The 25,928-nt window shown below is 52.4% G+C and overlaps 13 protein-coding genes across 13 annotated transcripts; 4 read left to right on the top strand and 9 right to left on the bottom strand.

Annotated features, from left to right (window-relative positions):
* Positions 1-2: 2 nt before the first annotated feature.
* LAESUDRAFT_656693 (uncharacterized protein) lies at positions 3-320 on the bottom strand (the record flags this gene model as incomplete). The annotated part of the gene is made up of 1 exon (XM_040904633.1): positions 3-320. A coding segment is annotated over one exon (318 nt), but the record flags the coding sequence as incomplete, so codon positions are not given.
* A 690-nt stretch (positions 321-1,010) lies between these two features.
* On the bottom strand, positions 1,011-2,995 carry LAESUDRAFT_239915 (uncharacterized protein). Its single transcript, XM_040901694.1, has 2 exons — positions 1,331-2,995; positions 1,011-1,272 (listed from the first exon to the last, which is right to left on the bottom strand). Exons 1-2 carry the CDS (start codon positions 2,873-2,875, stop codon positions 1,255-1,257), a joined length of 1,563 nt encoding a protein of 520 aa, XP_040762772.1. The 5' UTR covers positions 2,876-2,995; the 3' UTR covers positions 1,011-1,254.
* Positions 2,996-3,044: 49 nt separating this feature from the next.
* On the bottom strand, positions 3,045-6,017 carry LAESUDRAFT_702581 (Adaptor protein complex beta subunit). The gene is made up of 9 exons (XM_040906491.1): positions 5,693-6,017; positions 5,255-5,643; positions 4,935-5,204; positions 4,585-4,877; positions 4,368-4,533; positions 4,122-4,313; positions 3,890-4,066; positions 3,640-3,818; positions 3,045-3,585 (listed from the first exon to the last, which is right to left on the bottom strand). The coding sequence occupies exons 1-9, from the start codon at positions 5,820-5,822 to the stop codon at positions 3,195-3,197; spliced, it is 2,187 nt and encodes a 728-aa protein (XP_040762771.1). The 5' UTR covers positions 5,823-6,017; the 3' UTR covers positions 3,045-3,194.
* A 154-nt stretch (positions 6,018-6,171) lies between these two features.
* On the bottom strand, positions 6,172-7,548 carry LAESUDRAFT_702578 (nuclease). The gene is made up of 6 exons (XM_040906490.1): positions 7,269-7,548; positions 7,122-7,216; positions 7,013-7,065; positions 6,840-6,962; positions 6,603-6,787; positions 6,172-6,564 (listed from the first exon to the last, which is right to left on the bottom strand). The coding sequence occupies exons 1-6, from the start codon at positions 7,418-7,420 to the stop codon at positions 6,345-6,347; spliced, it is 828 nt and encodes a 275-aa protein (XP_040762770.1). The 5' UTR covers positions 7,421-7,548; the 3' UTR covers positions 6,172-6,344.
* A 109-nt stretch (positions 7,549-7,657) lies between these two features.
* Positions 7,658-10,133, top strand: LAESUDRAFT_702573 (riboflavin synthase domain-like protein; the record flags this gene model as incomplete). Its single annotated transcript, XM_040906489.1, has 10 exons — positions 7,658-7,819; positions 7,873-8,147; positions 8,199-8,480; positions 8,535-8,662; positions 8,720-8,892; positions 8,967-9,116; positions 9,182-9,290; positions 9,343-9,486; positions 9,548-9,770; positions 9,822-10,133. 10 exons carry the CDS (start codon positions 7,658-7,660, stop codon positions 9,964-9,966), a joined length of 1,791 nt encoding a protein of 596 aa, XP_040762769.1. The 3' UTR covers positions 9,967-10,133.
* Positions 10,134-10,333: 200 nt separating this feature from the next.
* On the top strand, positions 10,334-11,454 carry LAESUDRAFT_702572 (histone-fold-containing protein). The gene is made up of 4 exons (XM_040906488.1): positions 10,334-10,625; positions 10,742-10,871; positions 11,024-11,137; positions 11,196-11,454. The coding sequence occupies exons 1-4, from the start codon at positions 10,470-10,472 to the stop codon at positions 11,264-11,266; spliced, it is 471 nt and encodes a 156-aa protein (XP_040762768.1). The 5' UTR covers positions 10,334-10,469; the 3' UTR covers positions 11,267-11,454.
* Positions 11,455-11,773: 319 nt separating this feature from the next.
* On the bottom strand, positions 11,774-12,785 carry LAESUDRAFT_760494 (uncharacterized protein; the record flags this gene model as incomplete). The annotated part of the gene is made up of 6 exons (XM_040912753.1): positions 11,774-11,946; positions 12,007-12,204; positions 12,258-12,362; positions 12,426-12,478; positions 12,532-12,542; positions 12,612-12,785. 6 exons carry the CDS (start codon positions 12,783-12,785, stop codon positions 11,774-11,776), a joined length of 714 nt encoding a protein of 237 aa, XP_040762767.1.
* Positions 12,786-13,680: 895 nt separating this feature from the next.
* On the bottom strand, positions 13,681-14,697 carry LAESUDRAFT_727279 (uncharacterized protein). Its single transcript, XM_040909192.1, has 4 exons — positions 14,639-14,697; positions 14,528-14,582; positions 14,405-14,460; positions 13,681-14,345 (listed from the first exon to the last, which is right to left on the bottom strand). The coding sequence occupies exons 1-4, from the start codon at positions 14,672-14,674 to the stop codon at positions 14,112-14,114; spliced, it is 381 nt and encodes a 126-aa protein (XP_040762766.1). The 5' UTR covers positions 14,675-14,697; the 3' UTR covers positions 13,681-14,111.
* LAESUDRAFT_813670 (uncharacterized protein) lies at positions 14,698-15,644 on the top strand. Its single transcript, XM_040914507.1, has 6 exons — positions 14,698-14,904; positions 14,966-14,988; positions 15,039-15,091; positions 15,145-15,168; positions 15,229-15,318; positions 15,379-15,644. The coding sequence occupies exons 1-5, from the start codon at positions 14,813-14,815 to the stop codon at positions 15,274-15,276; spliced, it is 240 nt and encodes a 79-aa protein (XP_040762765.1). The 5' UTR covers positions 14,698-14,812; the 3' UTR covers positions 15,277-15,318; positions 15,379-15,644.
* Positions 15,645-15,952: 308 nt separating this feature from the next.
* LAESUDRAFT_727277 (mitochondrial tricarboxylate transporter) lies at positions 15,953-17,553 on the top strand. The gene is made up of 10 exons (XM_040909191.1): positions 15,953-16,111; positions 16,168-16,222; positions 16,288-16,375; positions 16,431-16,501; positions 16,565-16,595; positions 16,649-16,709; positions 16,760-16,880; positions 16,937-16,949; positions 17,001-17,154; positions 17,207-17,553. The coding sequence occupies exons 1-10, from the start codon at positions 16,047-16,049 to the stop codon at positions 17,355-17,357; spliced, it is 810 nt and encodes a 269-aa protein (XP_040762764.1). The 5' UTR covers positions 15,953-16,046; the 3' UTR covers positions 17,358-17,553.
* A 106-nt stretch (positions 17,554-17,659) lies between these two features.
* LAESUDRAFT_760490 (Aldo/keto reductase) lies at positions 17,660-19,429 on the bottom strand (the record flags this gene model as incomplete). Its single annotated transcript, XM_040912752.1, has 14 exons — positions 17,660-17,733; positions 17,801-17,831; positions 17,889-18,063; positions 18,114-18,127; positions 18,188-18,279; positions 18,342-18,409; positions 18,469-18,558; positions 18,612-18,737; positions 18,790-18,836; positions 18,896-18,964; positions 19,003-19,110; positions 19,196-19,239; positions 19,300-19,333; positions 19,394-19,429. The coding sequence occupies 14 exons, from the start codon at positions 19,427-19,429 to the stop codon at positions 17,660-17,662; spliced, it is 1,008 nt and encodes a 335-aa protein (XP_040762763.1).
* A 982-nt stretch (positions 19,430-20,411) lies between these two features.
* On the bottom strand, positions 20,412-22,389 carry LAESUDRAFT_238995 (Aldo/keto reductase). The gene is made up of 13 exons (XM_040901693.1): positions 22,217-22,389; positions 22,129-22,162; positions 21,998-22,068; positions 21,832-21,939; positions 21,726-21,779; positions 21,621-21,667; positions 21,442-21,567; positions 21,299-21,388; positions 21,172-21,239; positions 21,019-21,110; positions 20,945-20,958; positions 20,720-20,894; positions 20,412-20,662 (listed from the first exon to the last, which is right to left on the bottom strand). Exons 1-13 carry the CDS (start codon positions 22,250-22,252, stop codon positions 20,564-20,566), a joined length of 1,014 nt encoding a protein of 337 aa, XP_040762762.1. The 5' UTR covers positions 22,253-22,389; the 3' UTR covers positions 20,412-20,563.
* A 201-nt stretch (positions 22,390-22,590) lies between these two features.
* Positions 22,591-25,053, bottom strand: LAESUDRAFT_656553 (uncharacterized protein; the record flags this gene model as incomplete). The annotated part of the gene is made up of 9 exons (XM_040904626.1): positions 22,591-22,809; positions 22,874-23,190; positions 23,242-23,536; positions 23,596-23,700; positions 23,756-23,865; positions 23,923-24,058; positions 24,112-24,173; positions 24,242-24,421; positions 24,471-25,053. The coding sequence occupies 9 exons, from the start codon at positions 25,051-25,053 to the stop codon at positions 22,591-22,593; spliced, it is 2,007 nt and encodes a 668-aa protein (XP_040762761.1).
* Positions 25,054-25,928: the final 875 nt, after the last annotated feature.

The following is a 25,928-nucleotide window of genomic DNA, read 5'->3' as shown; positions in this document are numbered from 1 at the left end:
ACCGGATCTGCGGTGGGGTAGCACAGACGCAGCAGGGCGTCCAAGGTTTTGCTTGTCTCCGTGACGGGAACGATCGGCAAATCGGTCTCGAAATCAAGTTCGGCTGCGCTGACTGCTGGCTGTAAAATGGAGAACATGTCCTCGAACACCGACGACGCCAGCATCAGCACCGCCTTGTGCAAGTGAAAATCGACTTCATCCGCGGTCCGAAGAATGACGTCGGCACTATTCTTGTTGAACGGGGCTGCAGCTCGCGTCGGGATCCGCTGTTCGGGATTCACCTCACCGCGTTGTGCTTTACATTTGATCCAGCTTGACATGAGCACCTAAATGATCGGAGGAGAGGAGACTTGCACTTCTGACCTGCGAGGATGAACCGAATATATACCTTTCCGACAATCGCACCTCGTGACAGAAGTTCGTGATGAACTCTGATAAGAATGTCCAGGCTACGTAGTACATGGACTTGAGACTACCATCCAAGTAAGGTTGAGCGCCATCCCAAAAACGGTTGATATTATAAGGAGAATAGCATAAGCCTGCGACGTGATTTCTGGTAGGTGTTCAGCGGGAAGGTTGAATCCGAAGAAGCTACCAGTCGCGAGATTGTGGTTTCACGATCCGGCCGCGCAGAACCCCCATATACATGGCAGCTCCAGTGCTTCGCGTCCATTTTGACGGCCAGGGATCCGAGACCTGCGTGTGCAGTTCTACTAACGACACGATTACAGGCCGATCTGTCTTGCGCAATCTGTCGACACAGCATTGAGGGATTGAGGTAGAGAAAATCTTGCCTTGCATACTTGCACGGCTACTTCCGACAGAAACCTGTCGCACGCGACATCGGCGAATTCGAGCAGTTACAAGTCATGGCCATGACTAATTGTCCTCCAAGTCGAGTAACGAAGCCGACATTTGTGCTGATCAGCACGAATGCCATGGAGAATTCGATTAACCGCGGAGCTATCAGCGCAGAGGCATGAACAAAAAGAGTAACAAAAAGTACGTGCTGCCAGCTGCATGGTCAGAGACTACAGCCATAGCGTGCAATTCGTGGAATACACTGCTCATTCACGTTGCACCCTCGTGTCAAAGGAGGATGTAGGAGGTGATCAGAGGGATGGATTATCTGGCAGAAGAACTGTATGAATGTCATTGTAGCGATTCAACCCTGTGGTGGAGCTTCGGGATCATCTTTTGATGCTCATGAGACCAAAAGAAGCTCGGGCTGTGATATGTGCACTGACCACCAAGTTATAAGTTGATCTGTATCTGTTTCGTATCGACTGGTCAAACGTTATCAAAAGGCTCAAGACGAAGGAATATTTGCCTTTATTAGCAGTTCATCCAGCTCCGTCTGCACAGCTTCCGCTGTCCGAAGGAATTTGTTGCGTGAATCGTCAGATGTGCTCGAGTGGCCACACGCCATTGCGATGACTGCCTCGCTTTCTGAGCGAAATACTGATGTAGAAAGCTTGTCATGGATGCTGGGTAGAATCCGATCAACCTCCCAACTGGACCTATCAGCGCCATACAGCTTAGAGTTGCTCCAGTGCATAGGCTGCCGCAAGCTGGTATGGGTTTTCCATCCGTTGATGTCGATTGCGCTCCTCCGGTAGATCGCCCTTTGACAGTCCAGACGGTAATCGAGTAGCTGTCGGTAGACTGCGGCAGGGACGTCCTCCATCTCCGGGACCCACTTGTCCTGCTCGACAAAGAGCGAGAAATGAGCAGCCTCCCTCATCTCCTCCGCCCAACCCATCTTGCTTGCCATAAAATATGTGCGGAGGGGATCGTCGCGGATATGCTCCCGAAATTGCCTCTTTGCGAAGGCCTTGGCAACGAGAACCTCATACTTGCAAGAGGCCATATACACCGCAACTGCACTGGAGAGGTCCGGAACTTCCGGTTCTTCCATCGGATATAGCAGTTGCAAGAGCATATGCAAAGTCTTACTATCTTCGTCTATCGAGACGATCTGTGAGCTGTCCGGTGAAGCCAGGACATCGTCCGCTTTACGTATCAAGACAGGGGATCCTAGGGCGAGTATGGTTCGAAAGACTTTGAAGATGACGTTGTCTGAGGACTGGATTGTTACACCAGCAGATTCGTGGCAAAACTGCGTAGACATGTTGTGAGCAATGACTCCTTTCCCTCCGTCTTCGTACCCTGGAGCAGTGGCGCTAGTCTCAGCGGATAATCCGCTGTCGGACTGCTTGTCAGGGTTATCATCTCCTGCAGGCGGCTCCAAGGGCGTACAGAAGGAGTACGAGCCTATTTCCGCGAGTCCCCTTCGACGGAACTCCAACAGCCGGTGCAGCGCACCAGAGGAGACTTTGTCCAGCGCAGGCACATATGGGAATGTGATTGTGCTTATAGACGCAACAGCAGCCGCGCAGGCTACGTCCTCAAGACCGAGTCGTACGGCAACGGCGTACGCAGTCACAATCTTCGGAGCGAGGGGTATATTGGATGGAGGGTATAGGATAGACACGAGCATCGATTTCTTGATCCTTCGTTCGACATCCTCCATGTCGTATTTTTGCGCTGCTGCTAATACGTCTGCCATGAGCTCCTCATCCTTCAACGACGGGTCAGTCGAAGGGTAGCAAAAACGAAGAAGGCTATCCAGGGTCAGGCTGCGCTCGGAGACGCATACGATGGGAATACCGCTTTCGTGGTGGATTTCATACTGGCAGGACTCGTCGGGCTGCGGGATGTTGAACATGCCATCGAAGAAATTCGAGGCGATGCAGAGGATTGCCTTGTGGAGATGAAAGTCGACATTGTCAGGCGTACGGAGGACGATGTCGGCGTCTCTTCTATCGAAAGGAGCTGCTGCGAGGGAGAACTGATGCGAATCATTGAGATTCATCTCATGGAGGTTTTACCACAGACCGTAGAGCGCCGTCGTACCAGGCTGACTCTAGGAAGGCGAACTTGAGAGATGATTGAGTCCATCAAGAAGCTGCCTATATGCCAGGCGCTAAGGGCTGCGCTAGACAGAGGCGCTGGTGTATGCTCATTCACGCGTGGCTGAAATGGTAGGCCTTGTACGGTTTGAACGGCACACTGGTGAGGGCAGTACTTACATTCCATTCTTTGACAAAGCAACAACACGCATATGGCGCATCGAACATAACATCGTCTCCAATCCCAGAGACAATCTGTACACATCGACCGCAACTCAGAACTCAGAACAACCCTAACAGATCATCCTGCTGCGATTGCTGCATTGGTGGCGATTTCGTCTGTGGCGCGGCTGGCGTCGACGCAGGTACAGGCGACGCTTTGAACGCCAGCCCACCCAGCGGGTCTATGTTCTGCGTTGTCTGAGGGGTAGGTGCGTTCACGCTCACGCTGCCGAAGATTGACACGAGGTCGTCGAGCGGATTGCTCGACGTGCCCGACAAGATGTTCTCTGCCGCTGGTGCAGCCAGAACCGTCGTCGCCGCAAGGCCGGAAGGCTGCTGCCCGTCCTCGGTTCCGTCGTTATCGGAGAGATCGAGCAGGTTCTCAGATTGCTGGCCTGCTGCGACGGTCTGCAGGGCCTTTTGGGCAGCCATCCGGTCATCAACGAGCCTACTAGAAGAGCCCATGATGAGTGGGACATCGTAATGGTCGATTCCAAGGACGTACTCTGCACCCTTCCGCTGAACAGCGTCGACGCCCACTCGTCCTCGCCCAACGAATGTCTCTGCAGGCTTGTGGTAGACGCTTGCAAGGCTGGAAATCTCTCCAAGCAGCTCTTCCAGTAGTTGCGGGGACACTGTAGTCCGAGGCAGGGAAATCGGGGGCCGATGTGCAAGGACAACGGCCTGCATGCAGGTCGGTCACATCCAACGTCAGCATGCGCGGGAAGATGTCAACGCTGCACGTGAATGCGTACCTTCGCTGCACCTGGATCCGTCGATAGCAGCCGCCAATAGATGTAAGCACGATCTCGCACATCTGGAGAGTCACAATCCTTGGTTGCTGTATTGAGCACCCGCTGCACGAGACCTTGCGACCCATCAGGTTTCTGCAGGAACAGCTTGACCACGGCTGTCAATGTTTGTAGTTGTACCTATACCCAACGCGTGGTGAATTCGCAGATAGAGCCGCAATTGATGAGCACCTACAGGGTAGGACTCCTCGGTGAACGAGTCCACAAAGATGCCAAGCAGCTCGTCTGCATTGTCGATCTTGTTCGCATACTCTCCGATGATCCAGATGAGAGATGCCTTCGCTTCTGGCTCATCCAGCTCATCGAGATTGGCGCATAGAGTTGGGATAACGCCCTCGTATGTCGATGGGTATTTTCGGAAGATGTCCTAGGTCGCGTTAGGAAGGGCTCATGCAATGCAAGAAAAGCGGCACCAATACACCTTCATAACTACCACCGCCTCCTGCACGACGTAGCTCACTCGAGTACCAATGAGATCCAGAAGCACATTCACGCATCGTTCGGCAGCTTCGTCGATCTTGATTGCTGTTTGACCAATCGCCTTGATACTTCTCCGCACAAAGTCAACGTCCACCTCTGATGCATACCTATCCGCCAATGAACACCTCGTATCAAACCAAGACGGACGATGTGCTCACTCTTTCAATTCGCTCAAGAGTGCATCCACATTGCTCTCTCCGGCAAGCCGCACCATGATATCGAGCTTCTCCACCTTCACATACAGTGGATCGTTATACTTGCAAAAGAAAACTCGCATCTCATTTGAGAGAATGTCTGGCCGTTTTTGCAGCAATAGATTGATATTTCTGAGCGCAACCCATTGCACTTCTGGAGGATTCGAGAGCATCGTTACTAATGGAGGTGCCATCTTTCGAATGAACTGCTTGGTGAGACTTTCCGAGCGAACATGGCGCATGTGGATCATGACGACCTAAATGCGCGAACTGAGTCTCGCGGACCTTACAAGCCACCAACACGAAAACATTACCTTTACAGCAGCAAGTACCACACCCGCATTCGCGTGTTGGAACTGGGGCACAACACGTTCGCAGATGTGCTCGCTCTCCTTATCATCCTCCGTCTCATACCGCGCTAACGCATTGAGAATCGCCACGCGTCCCCACTCCGAACACTCGTTGAGCGCGACGAGAAGTTTGTTCAGTATGGTAGAGGTGATGTGGAACGTGTCTGATGTGGTTCCGGCAGCCGTTGCAGCGATGTGGATATCTGACAGAGCGGCAACTGTATTGGCGACGACCTAACATTTGTGAGTACATTTAAGGGGTACATGTTGTAGACAAGCTTCACCATGGGATTGCTATCGGCAATCATCTCCTGCAACGTCTCCAGGAACCCGTTCTCGATCACCAGCTCCGGCCTCAGATCGTACAACTTCGCGACGCAGAGTGCAGCGGTCTTGCGAACATATGGGTTATCGTCGCGGAGGCATTTCTGTAGTGGATCACAGAGGTAATCGATGATCTTCTCCGCACGGAGACAGCCCATGGTCCTGATGGCGAGCGCGCGGACGAGAGGATTCGGGTCGTCGGTGTCCTTGACGAAGGTGTTGACGGCGAGGATTACCAGCTCGGGTTGTGTCTTGGCGTAGTTCATAAGGTACAGATAGACGAGCTTCTTCTGCTCTAGGTCATCCGTCTGCATGTTCTTAAGCACGTCAGGAAACAGCCCGCTGACATCTGTGGAGGCTTCAGAGGCAATACAAGCACAGGGGAGACAGAGACGCACCCTTCTGCACCGTCATATTAGCAATGACCTTCTTGATGGCATCCTTCCGTTTCTCCTTGTACTCACTGTTGAGGTCTGCGCTGAGCTCGAAGTTCTCACCCTTCCGAGGGGGTGCGCGGAAAGCAGACATCTTGGATATCGAGTGGAATGATCTGCCGGATCAGTTCTAACGACCCGCGCTGCAATACTGCTCAAGAGAGTTGTTTGGACAGCACAGTATAACCAGCGCTAATAAACTTGTCTGCAGAAGATTTATGACACGTCGACGAGCTTCAACAACAGGAGAGTAATGTACAAGAGTATCGGTCCATGAGCATCGTTCGCCGGCTATGCAGCGTCGTAGCATTTCCTAATCGAGTACTGAACAAGCGCTCGGCCCTCGGGTGGCCAGCGGGCCACAACTTGTGGCTCGAGTGAGTGACAGTGTGCTAGAGTGTTCGACAGTTCAGGTAGCAAGAGCATATATTCAGATTCAGAATGGACTGTAGGCAAGTAGAAAAGAACACGGCGAACACTGGATCCGATGATTCTGATTGAGTGGAAGTGCTCTTTGTACATGCTGATGAAGGTGAACCACAAACAGACGTCCAAATCAAACAATGAAGAGGTTCAAAGAATGAAAAACACTGTACAAGCGAAAAGGATGGACAAGCTATCCCCGGATACGCCAGAAGAGTCGTCGCACCCAACTCGCGTCTTTCGCAGCATCTACAACATTGCCTTTTGTATGCTGTCCATTCCCATCAGTAGATGCAGCGCGTCGCGTCGAAGAAGCCTTTTCCGCATCCGATGACGAGCTGGCATATCGTCGCTTGTAATCAGCAGGTGACTCGCCGTCCGTGCCATGTTTCCACATCCCACGGCGAGCGGCTCTATTGAGTTTCAATCAGCTCCGTCAGTCATCTTTCACGAACTCATTGCATACTGAGCCTCCGCTTGGATGCGTAGGAACTCTTCTTTGCCCCAGCGGCCGTATTCTGCGCCGGACAGCTCGTATACTTCAACCCATCCAGCACGCAGCATCTCAAGAGCAAGCGGCTTGCCGAGGAACAGGGAGCTCGGGAGTATGCGTGGTTTCAGATATACTGTTGCAACCTGCAGCAAGGAATTGATTTAGGCTGAGGACAGTGACCCTCTGAGCGCCTACAATGCGCCCGTACTGATCTCTTCGTAGAAGCTGACAGTACACCATCTTGCCCTCGATCTGCTTCTTGAGCCATGTAAGGCTCTCTTCCGCGAATGCTTGCGCAGGTCTGCCGAAGTGCGCGCCCTAGTGGCTCGTGTTGACATGAGGATAACACTAGACCTGTGCCGCCATACCTCAGGTGCATCCACGCCAGCGATCCTGATGTGTATCGTTTGGTCCTTCAAATCTGCAAACTAGCATCCAATAATCGGCACGAGCGAATGGGTAGCGGAGACCACCGACCTTTAGCTCGCGAAGGAACGAATCTGTACTTGAGTGGCCACCGCCATCCAAAACCCGGTGTATGATAAATGCGGAAGTTATCGGCGTCTCCGACACTGTTCTTCGATGAGACAGACGCTACACTCCTACCGCGTCGAAACAATTGACCTCGTCACAAGCCCCTTGATCAACCGTTTCCGCCGGAGTACGTCTGGCGTGACCCAGTCTGCATTGAGAATACGTTTGAAATGTCTTCTGTACACGTAGACCCCGCCCAAGGTGGAAGCTGAACCTAGACAGAAGGCTGCAAAGGCGAGCATATGAGGAGGGACTGAAGCAACCCTGTCATCAAAGCCGAATGCAATATCTCCAGGAGCTTCCAAGGAGGCAGTTAGGATGTGCTCGGGCAGATTTGTGCTTGTGCTCTGGCTGCTTGCGCTGCCGGTCCATGGCCAGGGAATGGAAGGCATTTTGGTAAAGGTCTGAACTGACTTGTGCGCTAACGCGGCCGGCGCTTCCATTTATCTGATAAGTCTACACAGACGGGCGCTTACAACATGTCTTCCCCCAGCGAAGTGAGCGAGACAGACTCGCGAACCGTCACGATATTGTACGCCACAGAAACAGGCACAGCTCAGGAGATATCAGACAGAATTGCTGCACAATGTCGACGGATTCACATACGAGCCCATGTCCATAACATGGACACTTATTCACCGGTTAGTCTACTCTGATTTTGTCGGAGAAGTTGATGCCGAGCATTAGACTGTAGCAAGAACTGATCTCGGAGGGTTTGGTTATATTCTCTATCGCCACCACAGGTTCCGGGAGGGAACCGAGAGCAATGACTCCGTTGTGGAACATGCTCCTCCGCTCCGACCTCCCTGAGGATCTGTTCGAGGATCTATCTTTCGCTGTCTTTGGCCTGGGAGACACGGCATACGAGAAGTTCTGCTGGCCCGCGAAACTGCTCTCGCGCAGACTTGCCAGCCTGGGAGCCACCGAAGTTTATTCCAGAGGTGAAGGCGACGAGCAACACCCCCTTGGGTCCGTATCAATACCTATTGCTACCACTGAATTCTGATCTTGGATATTCAGGATAGACGGCGCATTTGAGCCATGGATCAAAGGTCTTCTTGAGGCCTTCCTACAAATCTTTCCGCTACCTACTGGACTGACCGTGGTCCCAGAGAACAGCTTGCCTCCACCACGCGTAGCGATCAGAAATGCAGAATCAACGACTCTTCGCTCATTCCATGAACCATTGGAAAATGACAGTCAATACCATTTGGCGACCGTGTCATGTAATCGCCGAATTACCGCCCAGGAATGGTATCAGGACGTTCGGCATTTTGAATTCGATTTCGACCATGATATCCAGTGAGGAACTCGGTCTTCTTGACAGGGCTGTCTATAGTGAGCAATTCTCGGCAGATACGAAGCTGGAGACGTCGCAATCATCCATCCTGAGGTCGCTTCAGCGGATGTAGAATCTTTCTTGGCGACGATCGGTTTTGCCAATGCGGCCGATGATTTTATAATCATCGAACATACATTAGAAGGTGAAGCTCCTCAAACTTCCGGGGTCATTTCTCGATTGAAGTATGCTACAATTCTAGATCAATCGCTCCCGGACCATTTGCCACGGATGACAACTCTGCGTCAGTTGTTCACACGATATCTCGATATCGGCACAGTTCCTCGCCGCTCTTTCTTCGCCATGCTCCGCCATTTCGTCGCAAACGAGCTCGAGGCAGAGAAGATTGATGAGTTTCTGAGTGTGGAAGGCGCGGTAGGTGCTCTCATCTTGCCATGCTCTGTTTCCTGTGCACTAACCTACTAACGGTTATATTCATGTCTTCATAGGACGAGCTCTATGATTATTGCCAGCAGCCACGACGCACGATCCGCGAGGTACTGGAAGAGTTCCGATCCGCTAGGATTCCCCGAGATTACATCTTTGACCTTTTTCCTCCTCTCCGGCCGCGTCAATTCTCTATCGCCAGCTCTGTCAAGGTACGATAGTCACACGTCCAGTCGTGCAGATTTTCTGCGCCATGCTGAGCGACGTTACCGTATAGTGCCGTCCACGTCAGGTCCACCTGTGCGTTGCGATCGTGGTGTATCGAACGAGGCTGAAGGTCCCGCGGCGCGGGGTATGCACACGCTATATGGCAAACTTGCGAATAGGTGAGAACATTCACTGTGGTACGTCATGTGCGAAATCTGAGATGCTTCGCAGGCGACAAGCTATGGGTAGGGATTCAGAAGGGCCTGTTCTCGCTGCCTCCGAACAACTTGACACCCATCATATGCGTTGGTCCTGGAACGGGTGTGGCGTCTATGCGCGCGATCATCGAAGAGCGTACGCAGGCGGGAGCGGCAGGTCAGTGTCCGACGGCAGACGGAGACTGCACGGCTCTTCGTTGATGCTGACCTCTCTGCAGATAACACGCTCTATTTCGGATGCCGCTCGGCGGCAAAGGACCAGCACTACGGGACAGAATGGGCACACTACGCTGCGGAGGGCCTCCTGACGTACCGGACAGCTTTCTCGCGCGATGTCCCCGAGGGCGCGCCGCGGCGCTATGTCCAGGACGTGATGCGGGAAGACAGCAAGCAGCTGTGGGATTCACTTGGAATTAGGGGGGCGTGGATGTTCATCTCAGGGTGAGTCGTCGGCGGAGCGTGTCCTCCGCGAAGCTAATACGTGATAAATAGATCTGCAAATAAAATGCCTGCAGGCGTGAGGTCTGCGATTCGGGAGGCTGCGCAGAAGGAGGCTGGAAAGACTGAGGAGGAGGCAGAGGACTTCTTGTCGAGATTGGAGAGGGAAGGACGGCTATGGGAAGAATGCTGGAGTTAGCACAGTCAAGCTCGTAGCGCCAATCCTCACATTCTATACCATACTCAATGAGAGGGCAAATTCAAAAGGTGGTGAAGATTATTATGAGCTGATGCATAACGATGAGAGGAGGTACATATGATATCGGACCGAGACTACCCCAAAGTGTTCTTATAGATGTTTGCATGCGACTTGTTTGCCGGTGTGATGTAATGTAACGCAATTGTAACGAATGTCATTTGTCGTTGACATCTGGCAATCAAGGAGCACGTGGTCGCCTCGACGCGGAACGCGTCTCGCGTCGAGGCGTCTTTCGTCCCGAACCACGACCTCTCCAGACAGCCACCCGCTCAGCTCACACAATTTCTTTGCGGACATCACTCTGCCACTGCTCTGGCACCGTCCTCTATCCTGCTATATCTCACAGTGTCCCAGCTGCTCTCTGCTCTCTCCTTTGAGTAATCTCGTCTAGCCGCCACTTCGCGCTTGTCTCGCCGACATTTGTTCGCGTCCGATATTCCAAAATGCCTTCACCAAAAAAAGGATCAAAGGCCGCAGGCGCCACCAAGGCCGCTCCTCCCAGCACTTCATCCGTCATTCCGCCGTCTATAACGGCAAATGAACCGGTGCAGGCCCAGCAGCGCATGCTGCAGACGCGTAGTGCGAAGGCTGGTTTGCAGGTTCGTGTATCGCTACAGCGTTTATCGACGGTCGCCTCGCTGCATCGCTGCTGTGGCGCGACGACGCGGGCATTTCTTGTAACCGGTTTCATTGACTGGCGATGATTTTCTTCTAGTTCCCTGTCGGTCGTATCCACCGTTACCTCAAGCAGAGGACACAACATAATGTCAGGATAGGCGCGAAGGCCGCAGTGTACACGTCTGCGATACTGGAATACCTGACTGCGGAGGTTTTGGAACTTGCTGGTGCGTTTCGTGCTGACGACTCAGCCTTTGACGGTCGTGTTAGCTTGAGTCTCGCATTATAGGGGTCAGCTGGCCCCTGTATGACTAGGCTGCTCTGCCTTTCTCTCAGATCAACTGAGAGAGACAGAACTGACATATCGTTTCGTATTTAGGTAATGCCTCGAAAGATCTGCGTGTGAAGCGTATCACGCCTCGCCATCTGCAACTGGCCATCCGGGGCGACGAGGAGCTGGACACGCTCGTGCGCGCCACAATCGCGGGTGGAGGTTTGTCCTTTGGACAATGGGTAGCCCCGTCGTATCTTCTCACGCTCTGTGCATCCAGGTGTACTGCCCTTCATCCACAAGAGCTTGACCGTCAACAAGGGGCAGAAGAAGCCAGAAACGGTACAATGATTGTATTCCTAGCCCATCTACGGGGCTTTGTGAGAGCGATGATTATCATGATATGTGCTACTGGATCTTATATCCTGTCTGTGCTTGACCATGGGAAGTTTGGTTGCTGGTCGTGTATCTGACGATATGTAATACCATAGTTGCCTCAGTCAATTGGCAAGATATCCGCTCGCGCATTCTGCACGGTGATCTTGGGATTACGCACCGCGGTAAGGACTGGCTTATTTCGATTGAGCTACAAAGAGCCTTTGCAAGTGGTAGCTCGTCAGGGAGTACAGGACCCTCAGCAAGCACCGTCTCCCACTTCGTATCGCGGCTTTGATGTGCACTCAAACACAGTGATAGCGTTCCAAAGGAACAAAGTCATTAGCGTCAGTCCACAAAGGAGCGTAACAACACTACGATAGTGCGCTGGTATTAGCGGGCATAGTCAGCGGGCATAATGTATCATGAGTGTTAGCTGTTCATGCATGGGTCCCGTGCGGTACGCCGGCACACGAGCAGCGTTCACGCGCCATCATTGTTGCTGTTTAGGAATCGGTCCCTCCAGGATCGCGAGACCTTGCTGGACGCCATCGGGTAGCTTGTGGCGCCCGCCATACGGTCACGCCGACGACCGAGGCAGATGGCACCCCCGGCGACCATCAGCGCGAGGAACGAAGCGAAGGTCATCCAGAACCCTACGAAATATGTCCAATTAGCTCGTTAAGGGGGCGGTCGTGGCAGGGGGCAGTGCGCACCAGGAGCGGGGTTCACTGCGACGGACACATCCGCGAGCTGGCCCATCTCGTGCTTGACGTACGCGAGAAGCGCGATATCGACTGCGAATGCGACGAGCGTGATGACACCGCCGACGAACGTCGCCAGCGAGGTGAGCAGGATCATCGTGACATGGGCGGACAGCGAGAGGAGGAATGCGATGAGCGTCACTCCCGCAGCTGAGGAGAGGAGGGTCGGTGACGAAATGCGGACAGCAGTACGGGAGACTTACCGACGGGGTGGATCGCAAGTCCGCGTGTCCAGGACGGGCCGATGTTTATCGAAGTGCTGTTCCCGGACTCGGTCTTACTGTAGACGGTCGTGTTGTATGCGTAGCCTGGTAGGATAGTCGTGTGAGCGTGACAGCGGGTGTCGAAAAAGCAATGAGCACTTGACCGACCTGCGGAGCTGCAGACAAGACCCGTTCCCGAGGTTTCGTACCAACAATCGGCCCTGCGCCCATCAATCAGCTTCCAATGCAGTGCGGTCGGCGTGTGCGTACGTACCAAGCACCAAACTACCGTACCACCGAGAGAACGAGGAGGTCACGGATCGTTCATCACACTCACAGGCAAGCGACACTCACCCTCAACTCCGCGGTGTTGTTAGCGTCGAGGCTCGTGGTGACGGTGCCGTTGACAAAGTGGACGCGCACAAAGTCGAGTGGGGGCATCCACGGCAGGGAGACGGACACGAGCACGAGGAGCACGAAGGACCCGAGCAGGAGGAACATCCCGGGGAAGTGGAGAGCTCGACCCATATTGACGATACAGCAGAGTGGATTTGGCTACGGTATCCGGAGAGTCCTAAGGCGAGCTTCGAGGACTGCAGTCTGAAAGACTCAAGAGGCGTGCGTGCTGGCAGGAGGGGCGATACGTGTCCGCGCTCGCTTGGGTGCATGATTGAGTCGCTCATTGTCCACGCCGAGAACGGGAAGCGGCGCAGAGAAGGGCATCATAGCGACCACGTTAAAACGATCGGCTGGCGTTTCTATCATCCCGCACAGATCCAGAGCAGATCGTCCGTTACGTGAATTGTTTCTCATATGTTGAAGTACATCAATGTACATGACATACCGTTGCAACGACCGAGCAGCTCAGAAGGTCACCAAATCCCTCTGGATATATGGTAGCAATATGCGGCAAGAACCGTCAGTCGTCCATGCACCACGTTTGCCGAGCACTGGAACCGAGTAAGTCGAACCAGTACTATGCCCTTGCTAGCCATTGTAAGAGAACTGTGCGGCTTTCCTAAACGTAGGAGACGATGCGCGTGCAGAGTTAGAAAGTTTGATGAGGGATAGTGGGCCGTCAATATCAAATATTACTGTCGGGTCTGAGATCGTGAATTCAGGTGATGGAAGAAATCGATCCCAGATTTGTCCTAGATGTTAAGAACAAAGGCAGATAGCTATCAGTCGAAGTGGAGACTTTATAGTACGAGGTGACTATATGCGCCTCCAGATCTGCACCATATTCGTACTAATAATTTCGCGCATGCGTTATCTGGAAACCTTTCCGTAATGATATCCTTGACCTTTCGGGAACCACACGTGTGTAACCCGGCTACAATGAACGCAGATTAGAAGGAAATGATGCACAAAAGCCCGACATATACGCGACTTCTGCTCATAATATGTGCGAAATAAGCAAAATGCCATCATATTGAACGATGCGTGGGTAGTACTCATGATTTGCTCTACTGACTTCCATGACAATCTCCAATGTGAATGTCAAGGGAATTAAGCTTCAATTGGCCGGGCACATGCAAGTCTAGAGTGCACAGTTAAGAGGAGATGGAACGGCCTTCTGCAAGAGTCAGAGGGGACAGCGAGTGCTTTCACAGGACGGTGTCCTTCCTTCACCTTCATCTGTTGAAGGTAGAAATCCCAGTCCACGATTGACATTTGTCAGTGACAGGACCATCATCAACCAGCGGAAAGTGGCGCCGACATTCGAAAGTGACCGGGGACCGCCAAGACCGAAGGAAGGCAGCAGTGAGTATCTAAGTCTGACAATGGACGAGCTAATGGGAGTCCAGCACGTCAAAGCGCTCTATTTTCACGTAGGAAGTGTTACACCTTGGCCTAATGATGCGCCTCCTTCTTGGGTTCATCCGCCTCGAGGAACGAAAGGAAAGTCTCCGCGCCAGTCACCGTCTCCTCGGGCTCGAGGACGGTGACCTTAACCTCGCCAGCAGCTACGGGTTCCGCAGCATCGTATGCCGACAATTCAGCCGAGAGGTCGACAGGGAGAGTAGGGGGTTGAGGCACGGGGGGTGCCGACCAGGCCTTGACCACACCGACGTGTGCGTCCTTCGGCTGGGTTCGTGTACATCAGCAAACGTTCGCCAGACCTGCATCTACGAGAGTCAACGCACAAGCGGAGGTGTCTTATATGCCCTCAGCTCCTTGAGATAGAGATCCTGCACGACGTCTACGCGTTCCGGGGTAAGCTAAGCTCGAGTGCGTACCCGCACCGGCGCGACCTGTCTGTCACGTACCCTTCCGTGCAACCGCAGAGGTCGAGAATGCGCATGAGCGCGAGAATGCACGAGCCTATACACAAAAGCCTCAACACAGCGCATCTACACCACCCAAGAAGAGAGACGTACGGCGCAGGACGCCTGCCTGAGGACGGTCGACGACATGGTCAAGAGCAAAAGTGTGACGTGACGTAGGTCACGCGTGCAGCCTCGGTAGGGCTCGGAGTACGGACTCGACTCTGCCGTCACTCTACGCGTCGTGCATAAAGCTTGCATACGCCCCGCTCGCTAACCCAGTCCACGATGCTCGCCAGATTCACCGCCATCTCCGCCCGCCGCGTGCCGCGCGTTGCGCCCGCCGGCGTGCGGTTCTACTCGCCAGAGGACAAGCTCACGTATGTTTGATCCGTTTTGCGCATATTGCCGTCATCTGATTCATTGTGGTCGCGCATTTAGTAATAAGGAGAGGGGAGAGGAAAGTAAGCCGTGTCGGGATAATACATCAAGGACATACTCTAATGCTCTGTAGACATTTATGTTCGCCAACAAGAGAAGGAGCAGCTGAAGAAGCTCAAGGCCGCCGTATGTACTCAACCCTGCCTCTGCTACATTCGTAGGCTAATTCGTATCTTCAGATTGAAGCGAAGAAGAAGGAGCTCGTGAGTTCATCGCATACTGAAAAGTGCCCTTTTCTCTAACAATGCGCACGTGTCCCGTAGGCCGACCTGGAGAAGCAACATGCTGAGGTCGAGAAGAACTCGAAGTAAGCAGAGGATGGGCGAGTTGGCGATGCTGGAGTTGGACTTTTTGTCAGTTTCTTCGTGTTCTATCCGTTCCTATATGGCCTCACGTTCCCATTTCTTGCCTAGATGAACTCTCGCTCGACTTGTACAACAGAGACGGGAAATCGCATCAATATATCGCTAGTTGTGCATTCGCTAGTTGTGCATGAATACACATTGCAATTGTGTGAGCTCGCATGGAGTCCAAAGCCGTTGAATGTGACGTCACTCTGCATGCTGAGTTATGGGCTCGACAAACTGCCTTCTTTTAATCCAAGTCTATGAGAGCATAACGGTCTCATTTGTTCCATCTGCTGACCGACGTCTTGCTCGAGCCGTGGGACATTTCAGGGGCTGCACACCGATGCTGCGACATTTATCGTGATTTTGCTCAACCTCCACCGCGTCGGTGTATCTTTCAGCTACCCATAATATTCTTCCAGTGGGTCTGCGCACGAAGTGAGCTCGCGTTCTAGATGAGATCAATTAGTATCGGAGTGTATCGCGTATATAACGTGTAGAGGGTCATGCACGAATAATCAAGCGACATGACTGTTTGCTCACACGACAACAACACTCGCTCGTGAATTGCTGCTATAGAAAAATGAATTTGTTCCATGGGAAACGCCTACGTATAAGTCGGATTTGCCATGAAACGACCATCCGGCCACCACTGCTGCCGGCTTGGCCTGCTTGCTTGCTCCCTCCACACCACACTCGTCAACTGACGATACAGAGCAGCAGATCGCCCCATCATGTCTAAGAAGGAGAAGCCGTTGCACTCTCTCATCGCAGGGACGACTGCCGGCGCGGTCGAGGCGTGAGCGCGTTCAGCTCCTCGGTCGATTCGCAGCGTTCAGTTCATCCAGGTGACAGGTTCATCACGTACCCCACCGAGTACGTGAAGACGCGTTCTCAGTTCAGCGGGAAGGTGCGCGCATACTTCGCATAAGAGCGGTCAGGTCTGTGCAGCGCGAATCTGACAACGGTGTTCAGAGAGAGAGCCCGTGGACAATCATCCGCACGACCGTGAAGGCGAAGGGAATCTCGGGACTCTATTCAGGATGTATGGCACTGGTCGTTGGTACGTGTCTGCTCTCTTCCTGCCAACTATATGCGTTGCGATCGACTGCTATCAGGTAACTCGGCCAAGGCTGGAGTCAGGTTCGTCTCGTACGACCACTTCAAGCATATGCTGGCAGATTCGGAGGTGAGTTGCAGCATACAGTCCATCGGACATACCTTAAATCATCTCATACATTCTTGTCATGAGGGCAAAGTGAGCGCGCCGAGGAGTCTTGCAGGTGGGCGAGCCCACGTGCATTCATGAGGGGGTTGACATTGAGAGTTTGCATAGCTGGTCTTGGTGCTGGTGTGATGGAGGCGATATTTGCCGTGACACCATCGGAAACAATCAAGTACGCGTTGACAACAAGACCGCTCTTTGTCAATGCTAACGTCCTTGCAGAACGAAGCTCATCGACGATGCCAAGAGCCCGAATCCTAGGTATCGCGGTCTTGTACACGGGACGGTTTCCATCGTTCGAGACGAGGGGATCAGCGGTATATACCGTGGTCTCTTCCCTGTGGTCTGTTCACAATATCTACCAAGCTTATCTCTGAACTCACTGTACGAAACTGCTAGATGATGCGCCAAGGTATCTCAAAGCACTTCATTTGAGCGCGCTATCTAAGAAGTGACGCTACAGGGGCGAATTCTGCCGTGCGCTTCACGACATACACGACGCTCAAGCAATTCGTCCTGAGCACGGCGGCGCCGGGTCAGACCCTCTCTAGCGGGATGACGTTCGGCATCGGCGCCATCGCCGGCCTTGTCACTGTATACACGACAATGCCTCTCGAGTACGCACCCCATATGCAGTCAGACACTGCTATGCTCACTGGAGAATTATAGTGTGATCAAGACGCGAATGCAATCGCTCGAGGCGCGGCAAGCATATCGCAACTCGTTCCACTGCGCATACCGGATCTTCACGGAGGAGGGGATCTTGCGGTTCTGGACGGGGACGACACCACGGCTTGCTCGTTTGGTGGTGAGTGCTTAACTTGAGCTTTTCTTTGCATATTTTTCTTCGCTCACGATCGCTGCAGTTGAGTGGTGGAATTGTTTTCACGGTATATGAGCGTGTAATCTCAATACTTGGAGATCGACCAGCCTAATACAGGCGAGAACGCGCCGCCTTGATCATAGACTCGTCCGGGCAAATGATACACCAGGCAAATGGGGATTTGAGCTTAGTCGACTTGCCGATCAATTTCGTCCAGATACGTTGGGATATATGCAACTTCGATACTAATTCAGACGGATCTTGACTGACCGAGTTACCTGACTCGTCGCTGGCTAAACTCAGTGAAAATAGTTGGTCGCATAAGGAGCCACGGAGAGCCAGGCCTCGTCTAATGCCCCCACAACCTCGTCGGCTGTCAGGTTCAAGGCGAAGACAACGGTCAGGTACCACTATGCACGTAAAATTTGTATTCCACTCACGAAGGGGACCCTTTTCCAGGTCAATCAAGTTCTACGAGTTTCATGTCAGTATCTATCACAGAGCTAAACACAACCATAGTGTACAGACCTGCTCGATATGCTGCACGCTAGATGCGCCGATAATCACCGAGTCGCCGTATTCGCGCTTCATGAGGCTGTGATGGGAAATCCAGCGTAGCGCGATCTCAGCCATCGTCAGGTCGTGGGCCTGTGCGACTTCCTGGATGGACTCGAGCGCTTTGAAGTAGGGTTCGTTCCAGTAGCTGAGAGGCTGCTGTCAGAGGTAGCAGAGCAAACGACAGCTAGGCCTTACCGCGCACGGTAGCTCTACGCAAGTGTACAATGGTAGTTAGACTCTCCTCTAGTTATCAGTTAAGATTGACTGACCCTTCCTTGACCTTTCTCCGGATCGAATCTGGAGCCTGGTTCAACCTGCTGGTCCAGCGACGTGTACCTTCCCGTGAAGAACCCGCCTCCTACTTTAGACAGCAGAAGCATAACCTTTGTCGCCAGACTATCGAAGACGGGGGATGAAACTCACAAGGATTGAACTCATAGAAACTGATTCCGTACTTTCGCAGACATGGGAACAGCTCTGGCTCGACCTTCCTGTGAAACAAGTCCCGTATTGATCAATCTGTTGCGCGTGTCGACAAGAGCAAACCAACCTATGAATGGCATTATAGATGCCCTGGTATGCAGTTGGTTGAATGTAGCCATTCGTCTTGCATATCTGCACAATCTCCGCGACCTCCCATCTGCAAAGAATACGTTATCGAAGCAAGTATGTTATGTGTTGGTCATCGCTTACGACATGTAGTTGCTTATACCAAAGCGCCTGAACTTGCCCTCCTTGTAGAGCTCGTTCATTGTCTTCAAGGTCACCTCATACGGAGTAGTGCGATCCGGGCCGTGGAGATACCACATCTCCAGCTGGCTGTAACACTCTGCTTCAGAACCTATTTGTGCATGTCTACCTCAATACGTACTCGATGTTCAGTGCTTTCATAGATGCCTCAAGGTGCTTGCGCAGGTCCTGAGGTCGAAGCAATCAAGTTTTCCGGGAGCTCTCCGTCTGCACTTCCAATCACTTACCTCAGGGAGAATGAGAGATGATAACTCGATCCGGGTTTTGAAGCCTTTTGTTCGACTGCAACTGTTGAGCTGGATGACACTGCCTGAGGTGGCATAGAGGCACGTACGACATTGGGATACAGCTTCGTCTCGATCTTCAAGCCTCGCTTACGCCAGTCGATCTTCCCGAGGTACTCTTCGCTCGTGCCGCCGGTGTAGGTGCGCGCAGTGTCGATCTAGTCATAAGTGTTCGATTGCAACGACACATTATGCGTGGAAGTGGGACATGCTTGCCTCGGTATGACCATGAGCTTGGAAGACATCCAGGATCGCCTCGACATCTTTGAGGTTGTGCACTCTTGCACCTGCCACGCGAGCTCACTTCCATGCTTTTTGGCAACGATATATTGAAGAGTTCAACAGACCTTCCTTGCCAGCCTCTCCGAACGTCATGGCACCCTGTCCTCGTACAGTGAGTACGGTATGCGACACAACAACTCCATTGCAGCTGCAGCCTACCATAACGATGTTCAGCGCACTCTTCTGAGAGGTCATGGTGAGGTCGACGGCAGAGTTCACGAGAGACTTGCTGTCTCCCTTGACGCCTCCGGTCTATCTATATATGAAGTCAGCTTACTCAGGAATGCCCTGAGAAGTGACGCCATCTCGGCGGTCTGTGGGTCACCGTCATCTGCCTCAAGAACTCAGATAGCATTGAGCCGTGGAAGAACGTAGATGGGACACGGTTCAGCGCTTTGGCGAACTTGAAAGACGCCAAATAATACTATATAGTGTGATCAAGACGCGAATGCAACGACAGGAATGACGCCACTGCTTGTGCTTAATTTGCGCTTTTGTTCACATACATTTCTTCGCTCATGATCGCTGCAGATGAGTGGTGAAATTGGTTTCACAGTATACGAACGTTTAATCTCATACAGTAGACTATCTCATAATGCATAAAGTTGGTTCCCGGCTCAGGCTATGCATTATGAGATTACCAGATGTGTCACATTGTGTTACATAATGTGACAATTGTGACCCTTCACTGAGCAGTTGTCACGCCTGGTGACTTTCCAAGGGATTTGTGTGAAACTCTGTAAGTACATACAGATAAGGCAGTAATGCGAGTTCCTTGGTGACTGTGGGGTGTGATTTTTGAGTGCTTTCAGGCCCAGACACGGAGAAGCAAATGAAAATTTTGCTATGATAGATAGCTCTCATACATGTTCACACCTTGCCAACACCATTTTCATGCGCACATCATCCAAAATAGGTCAAATTTCCAATCTGATAATGCATAAAATCCAAATTTGGTCATGCAATATGCGATATGAGATATTATGCATTATGAGATCATGCATTATGAGATATTATGCATTATGAGATCATGCATTATGAGATATTATGCATTATGAGATCATGCATTATGAGATAGTCTACTGTACTTGGAGATCGACCAGTCTAATGAACGCGAGAACGCGCAGATGGTACGCCAGGCAAATGAAGATTTGAGCTTAGTCGATTTATCGATCAAGTTCGTCCAGATGCGCGGGGATATCTGCAATTTCGATACTAATACTAACTGACCGAGTTACCTGACTCGTCGCTGACTAATTTCAGTGAAAGTAGTTGGTCGCATAAGGAGCCACGGAGAGCCAGGCCTCGTCTAGTGCCTGCACAACCTCGTCAGCTATCAGGAATAAGGCGGAGACGACGGTCAGATACTGCGCGCATATAATTGGTAGTCCACTCACGAAGAGGCCCCTTTTGCAGGTCAATCAAGTTCTATGGGTTTCATGTCAATATTCACCGCACAGCTGAACGCAATCATAGTGTACAGACCTGCTCAATGTGGTGCAGGCTAGATGCACCAATAATCACCGAGTCGCCGTATTCGCGCTTCATGAGGCTGTGATGGGAAATCCAGCGTAGCGCAATTTCAGCCATCGTCAGGTCGTGAGCCTGTGCGACTTCTTGGATGGACCCGAGCGCTTTGAAATAGGGTTCGTTCCAGTAGCTGAGAGGCTGCTGTCAGAGGTAGGGGAGCAAACGACAGCCAGGCCTTACCGCGCACGGTAGATCTACGCAAGTGTACAATGGTAGTTAGACTCTCCTCTAGTTGTTAGTTGAGATTCACTGACCCTCCCTGTATTTTTCTCCGGATCGAATCTGGAGCCTGGTTCCACCTGCTGGTCCAGCGACGTGTACCTTCCCGTGAAGAACCCGCCTCCTACTTTAAACAGCAAAAGCATCACCTTTAACCCAGACTCCCGAAGACAGGGGACGAAACGCACAAGGATTGAACTCATAGAAACTGATTCCGTACTTTCGCAGACACGGGAACAGCTCTGGCTCCACCTTCCTATGAAACAAGTCACGTATTGATCAATGTGTTGCGCGTGTCGACAAGAGCAAACCAACCTATGAATGGCATTATAGATGCCCTGGTATGCAGTCGGCTGAATGTAACCATTCGTCTTGCATATCTGCACGATCTCCGCGACCTCCCATCTGCGAAGAGTACGTTATCGAGGCAGGTATGTGATGTGTTGGATACCGCTTACGACATGTAGTTGCTTATACCAAAGCGCCTGAACTTTCCCTCCTTGTAGAGCTCGTTCACTGTCTTCAAGGTCACCTCATACGGGGTGGTGCGATCCGGGCCGTGGAGATACCACATTTCCAGCTGGCTGTAAGGCTCTGGTTCAGAACCCATTTCGTGCGTGTTCACTTCGGAACGTACTCGGTATTTAGTGCTTTCATAGATGCTTCAAGGTGCTTGCGCAGGTCCTTAGGTCGAAGCAGTCAAGTTTTTCGGGAGCTCTCCTCGGCACTTCCGATCACTTACCTCAGGAGAATGAGAGATGATAACTCCATTCGGACTTTGAATCCTTTTGTTCGACTGCAATCGTTGAGCTGAATGACACTGCCTGAGGTGGCATACAGACACGTACGACATTGGGATACAACTTCGTCTCGATCTTCAAGCCTCGCTTGCGCCAGTCAATTTTCCCGAGGTACTCTTCGCTCGTGCCGCCGGTGTAGATGCGCGCAGTGTCGACCTGGTCATAAGTGTTCGATTGCAATGACACGTTATGCGTGGAAGTGGGACATGCTTGCCTCGGTATGACCATGAGCTTGGAAGACATCCAGGATCGCCTCGACATCTTTGAGGTGGTGCACCCTCGCACCTGGTGGGCAAGCTCAGTTCCACGCATACTGGCAACGATGTAGCAAAGACTTCAACGGACCTTCCTTGCCAGCCTCTCCGAATGTCATGGCACCCTGTCCACGAACAGTCAGTATGATATACACGAAAACAACTTCATATTGGCTCACCATGACGATGTTCAGAACACTTTTCTGGGAAGCCATGGTGAGGTTGATGGCAGATTTCACGGGAGACTTGCTGCCTTCCTCGACGCCTCCGGTCTATCTATATATGCATATGCAGTCAGCTTACTCAGGAACACCCTGAGAAGTGATGCCATCTCGGCGGTATGTGGGTCACCGTCATAACCATCTGCCTGAAGAACCTAGATAGCGATCCGTGGAAAAATTCAGGCAGGGTACCTTTGACGAGCTTGAAAGACACCAACTAATACTACAAGTTGACGGTTTACTCGACTATCCCGATGAGCGAGGCCTTTATGACGGACCATGCCTGCATTTTACGCCGGATGTGTAGCAGAACATAGATCAATCTACGCGTTTTATGCTTGAGTTCTCGATCCTGCTCTCCGCCTATTCCGGAACAGATCCCTGCACAACCCCCGCCCGATATCCAACATGGCCTCCCGACTCTCCCATACAGGCAAGATGATCGTGATGACTGCTGCAACAATGAGCCAGATGATGCTGATGATGATCCATGCCTTGAAGAAGCGCAGCGAGAAGATGTAGTGCGAGAGGAAGAGCGGGATCGGGATCAGCTGCAAAATGTCTCGAACAGTCAGGACCTCGGCACACACGTTGCTACGAAGAGGGGAGACATACGAAGACAATGATGAAGCTCAGGATGACAGACACCCATGCTGCGGATGTCAACGACTTGCCGAGTGTCTCGTAGTACTCTGGCTGCTCGTCACTTTCGGCTGAAGCCGTCTTCTCAAGCGGAGATTCCTGTGCTTTCTCTGCGAACTCCTCCGTCATCCTCGCTCGTTCACGATCGAGCGCACGACCATGCGGGTTGATGTTTTTGGTCTGCGACCAATCAAACTCGTTGTCGGGCTTAACCAAAGTGATAAGCGCAGAGAAGATAGCGCCGCAGCACAAGGACGCAAGGTTTCCCGCCATCGTGGAGTACGTGTTTCCTGCGCCACGATGTCAATGTCATCGAAGACCACTATGACTCGCGTACGCACCCGTACTCGTGATCGTCAGCTCGCCATAGTGGAACCTCGCCACGAGCAACCACGTCATGATGCCCATGCACAGTCCTCCAAGCGCGCCGCCGACCGCTGCGGCGCCCGTATGCTTCCGCCAGAGCATCGTCATGATGATCGGGCCTGCTGCAGGCGTGTAGAGGATGCCTGCGAAGAGGTAGAGCCAGTTGAGCGACACGCCGATGCCGATCCACAGGCTCGATATGCACGACATCAGGATCGCCCACGCGCCGACCATGAAGTGCGACACGCGAATGAGGCGCGCCGGGGATGCCTGGGGATCATAATGTCAGTAATCATGCCACTTTTATCGGGATATGAAAGGAGACTCACGTGGGGATTGATGTGGATCTGATAGATGTCGTAGGTGAGGATGGACGACATGCCGATCATCTCTGAGGACGCGGCAGACGTCACCGCCATGAACAGTATGAGTAGCTTCCAGATCATTTTCATCAGCGAAGCGCATGGTACTGCCAAAAGTATCTCTGACCAGTGCAGCCGCTCCGCTTCTCCCCAGGACGGCAATGACGGCAGCTGGTGCTGCCAGCCCGTCGCCGACCTCTGTGGCCGTCAAGCCGCCAAGGTACGGGAAATATGGGCCTACAAAGTGTGTCATCACGACATCCATGATGACAGTGTAGCAGGCAAGCTACGCACTGTCAGCTAGCGCAACGGCAGTGAGGCCCATTACCATCGACATGGTCAACGGGACGGCGAACCACGAGATGCCACCCATCAGGTAAGCGTAGACAGTCGTCTTTGCTTGCGATGCGATAGCGCGTTGCCAGTATCCCTAAGGGCGATCTCAGCACCAACCCTTGCGAAGTTGCAAGAAGGTGGCCTTACTTGGTCGAGTGTCACGACACCGAACGCACCAGATAGTTGAATGATCATGAAGCAGAGGCCATCTGCATGACAATGAACAATGAGCTGTGTCAGTTGAAAGCGCATATCGGAAGTAGACTGCAAATCTCACAATTTGATTTCATCGTCAAATACGAGCCGCCTTCGTTCCCGGCGGCCGGACGCTCTTCACCAGCTTTTTGTAGCAGGCGGTACATCCCGTCCAGCCCTCCAATTAGATCGCTCCGCGTATACGTGTAAAAGAAGAAGTATAGCAATACGATCATCAGAATCGACGTATGGGTATAGTCGCCTGATTTCAAGTTCAGCACTATCTCGAAGAAATCGCGGGAATCGCTTACACAGGAATGTTGCACGAAGACCGCCAAGGATAACATAGATCATGACACCGACAGGGATCAGGAAGTTTGCAGCATAGATGTTCATTCCAGTCAATGCATTCACAACGGCGCTCCCGCCGAGAAGCAGCATACTCGACGCGATCAGAATCTGTACCGTGGCGAAGGTGGCGAATACAAAGTGCGCAGTGCTTCCATAGCGCGCATGGATGACCTCCAGATAGGTGTGGCAATACGGCGCGATCATCTTGACCCGGACCGCAAGGATAGACATGAGGAACACCTCCAGCGTCGCGCCCGCCGCGTAATAGTACCCGCCGCAGATCCCGTACTCGTATGTGATCGTGCAACTCTGCAGGAGCGTCGCGGCCCACGTCCACGCGGAGACGATGCCCGAGGCGATCAGACCCGGCTTGACGGAGCGCGACGCGGTGTTATACTCTTCCGCGTTGGACGTTTTGTAGGTTGTGTAGCGGTTTTGCAGGGCGGAGATGCCCATCATGACGAAAGCGAAGAAAAAGCCGATGCCGAGGACGTAGCCGTATCCAGTGCCCTGGGAGAAGACGATGCCATCTGAAGTAGCCATGTTGTGTTGCCGCAGACGTTGAGTCTTCCGTCCGCTTACACTGAACTTGAGAGCGTCGTGAGAGAACTGCTTATATGTCTAAAGTTCGAAGGTCGTCGAGTCCCTCTGCAATACAACGTCGCAGATGCAAACTTGTCGGCCCCGTTGTACCTGGATGAGAGGATCACTTGGGACTGAATGCGGGCCAGCCCATCTGACGCGCACCTATAGATGGCACTTGATACAATCGGCCTCCAACTTCACTGCTACTGTTACGACGAGTCCCAGTTGTCTGCCACTATACACTCAGTCGCATGATTGAAAAAAGAAAAAGACGAGGGGCGGCGCGGCAGGGCGAGCGAAGGAGGGGAACCCGCTCTAACCCCAGCGTGACCGCATGTGGTTATTTCGCCTGCCGGTTAAATAGTTCCCCACGATCACGCTACCTCCTCCTTCGGCTTGATCACTCAGTAAAAATCGTGGCTTGCATCGTTTCGAACGCAAGCTGTGAATGTCGGACAGATGACGAACATGAATTGCAATATAATCTGCCATGATGGGTTGCAGATACTGCGCAGGCAGCCAATTTCCGGTGACATTTCATGTAAGATTATCTTATCTTTCTAGATAAGACAGTTAGTTGTGTGGGCCTTACGTCTGATGTAGGAAAGCTCCGTTTTCGTGTGCAGTGCCACACAATCACCTAACCCTCCTATGGATTGAGCACTGGCAAAACCTCTGGCCTGAATCGTCCCGGATGCAGGCTTTGAATATGTAGCGTTCGCCAGAATCCGGGAGGAGGAGCGAGCGGATGATGGAGCGGGGCAAGGAGAGCTCGGGCTTATATGCCGAGCTCCCTAATTAGGATTACTTTATATATAAGTACATATTTGGAA

The sequence above is a fragment of the Laetiporus sulphureus genome, assembly GCF_001632365.1.
Source record: "Laetiporus sulphureus 93-53 unplaced genomic scaffold LAESUscaffold_28, whole genome shotgun sequence".
NCBI classification, from domain to species: Eukaryota; Fungi; Basidiomycota; class Agaricomycetes; order Polyporales; family Laetiporaceae; genus Laetiporus; species Laetiporus sulphureus.
The sequence above is the reverse complement of the archived record's forward strand: the minus strand, read 5'-3'. Positions and strand labels throughout refer to the sequence as shown.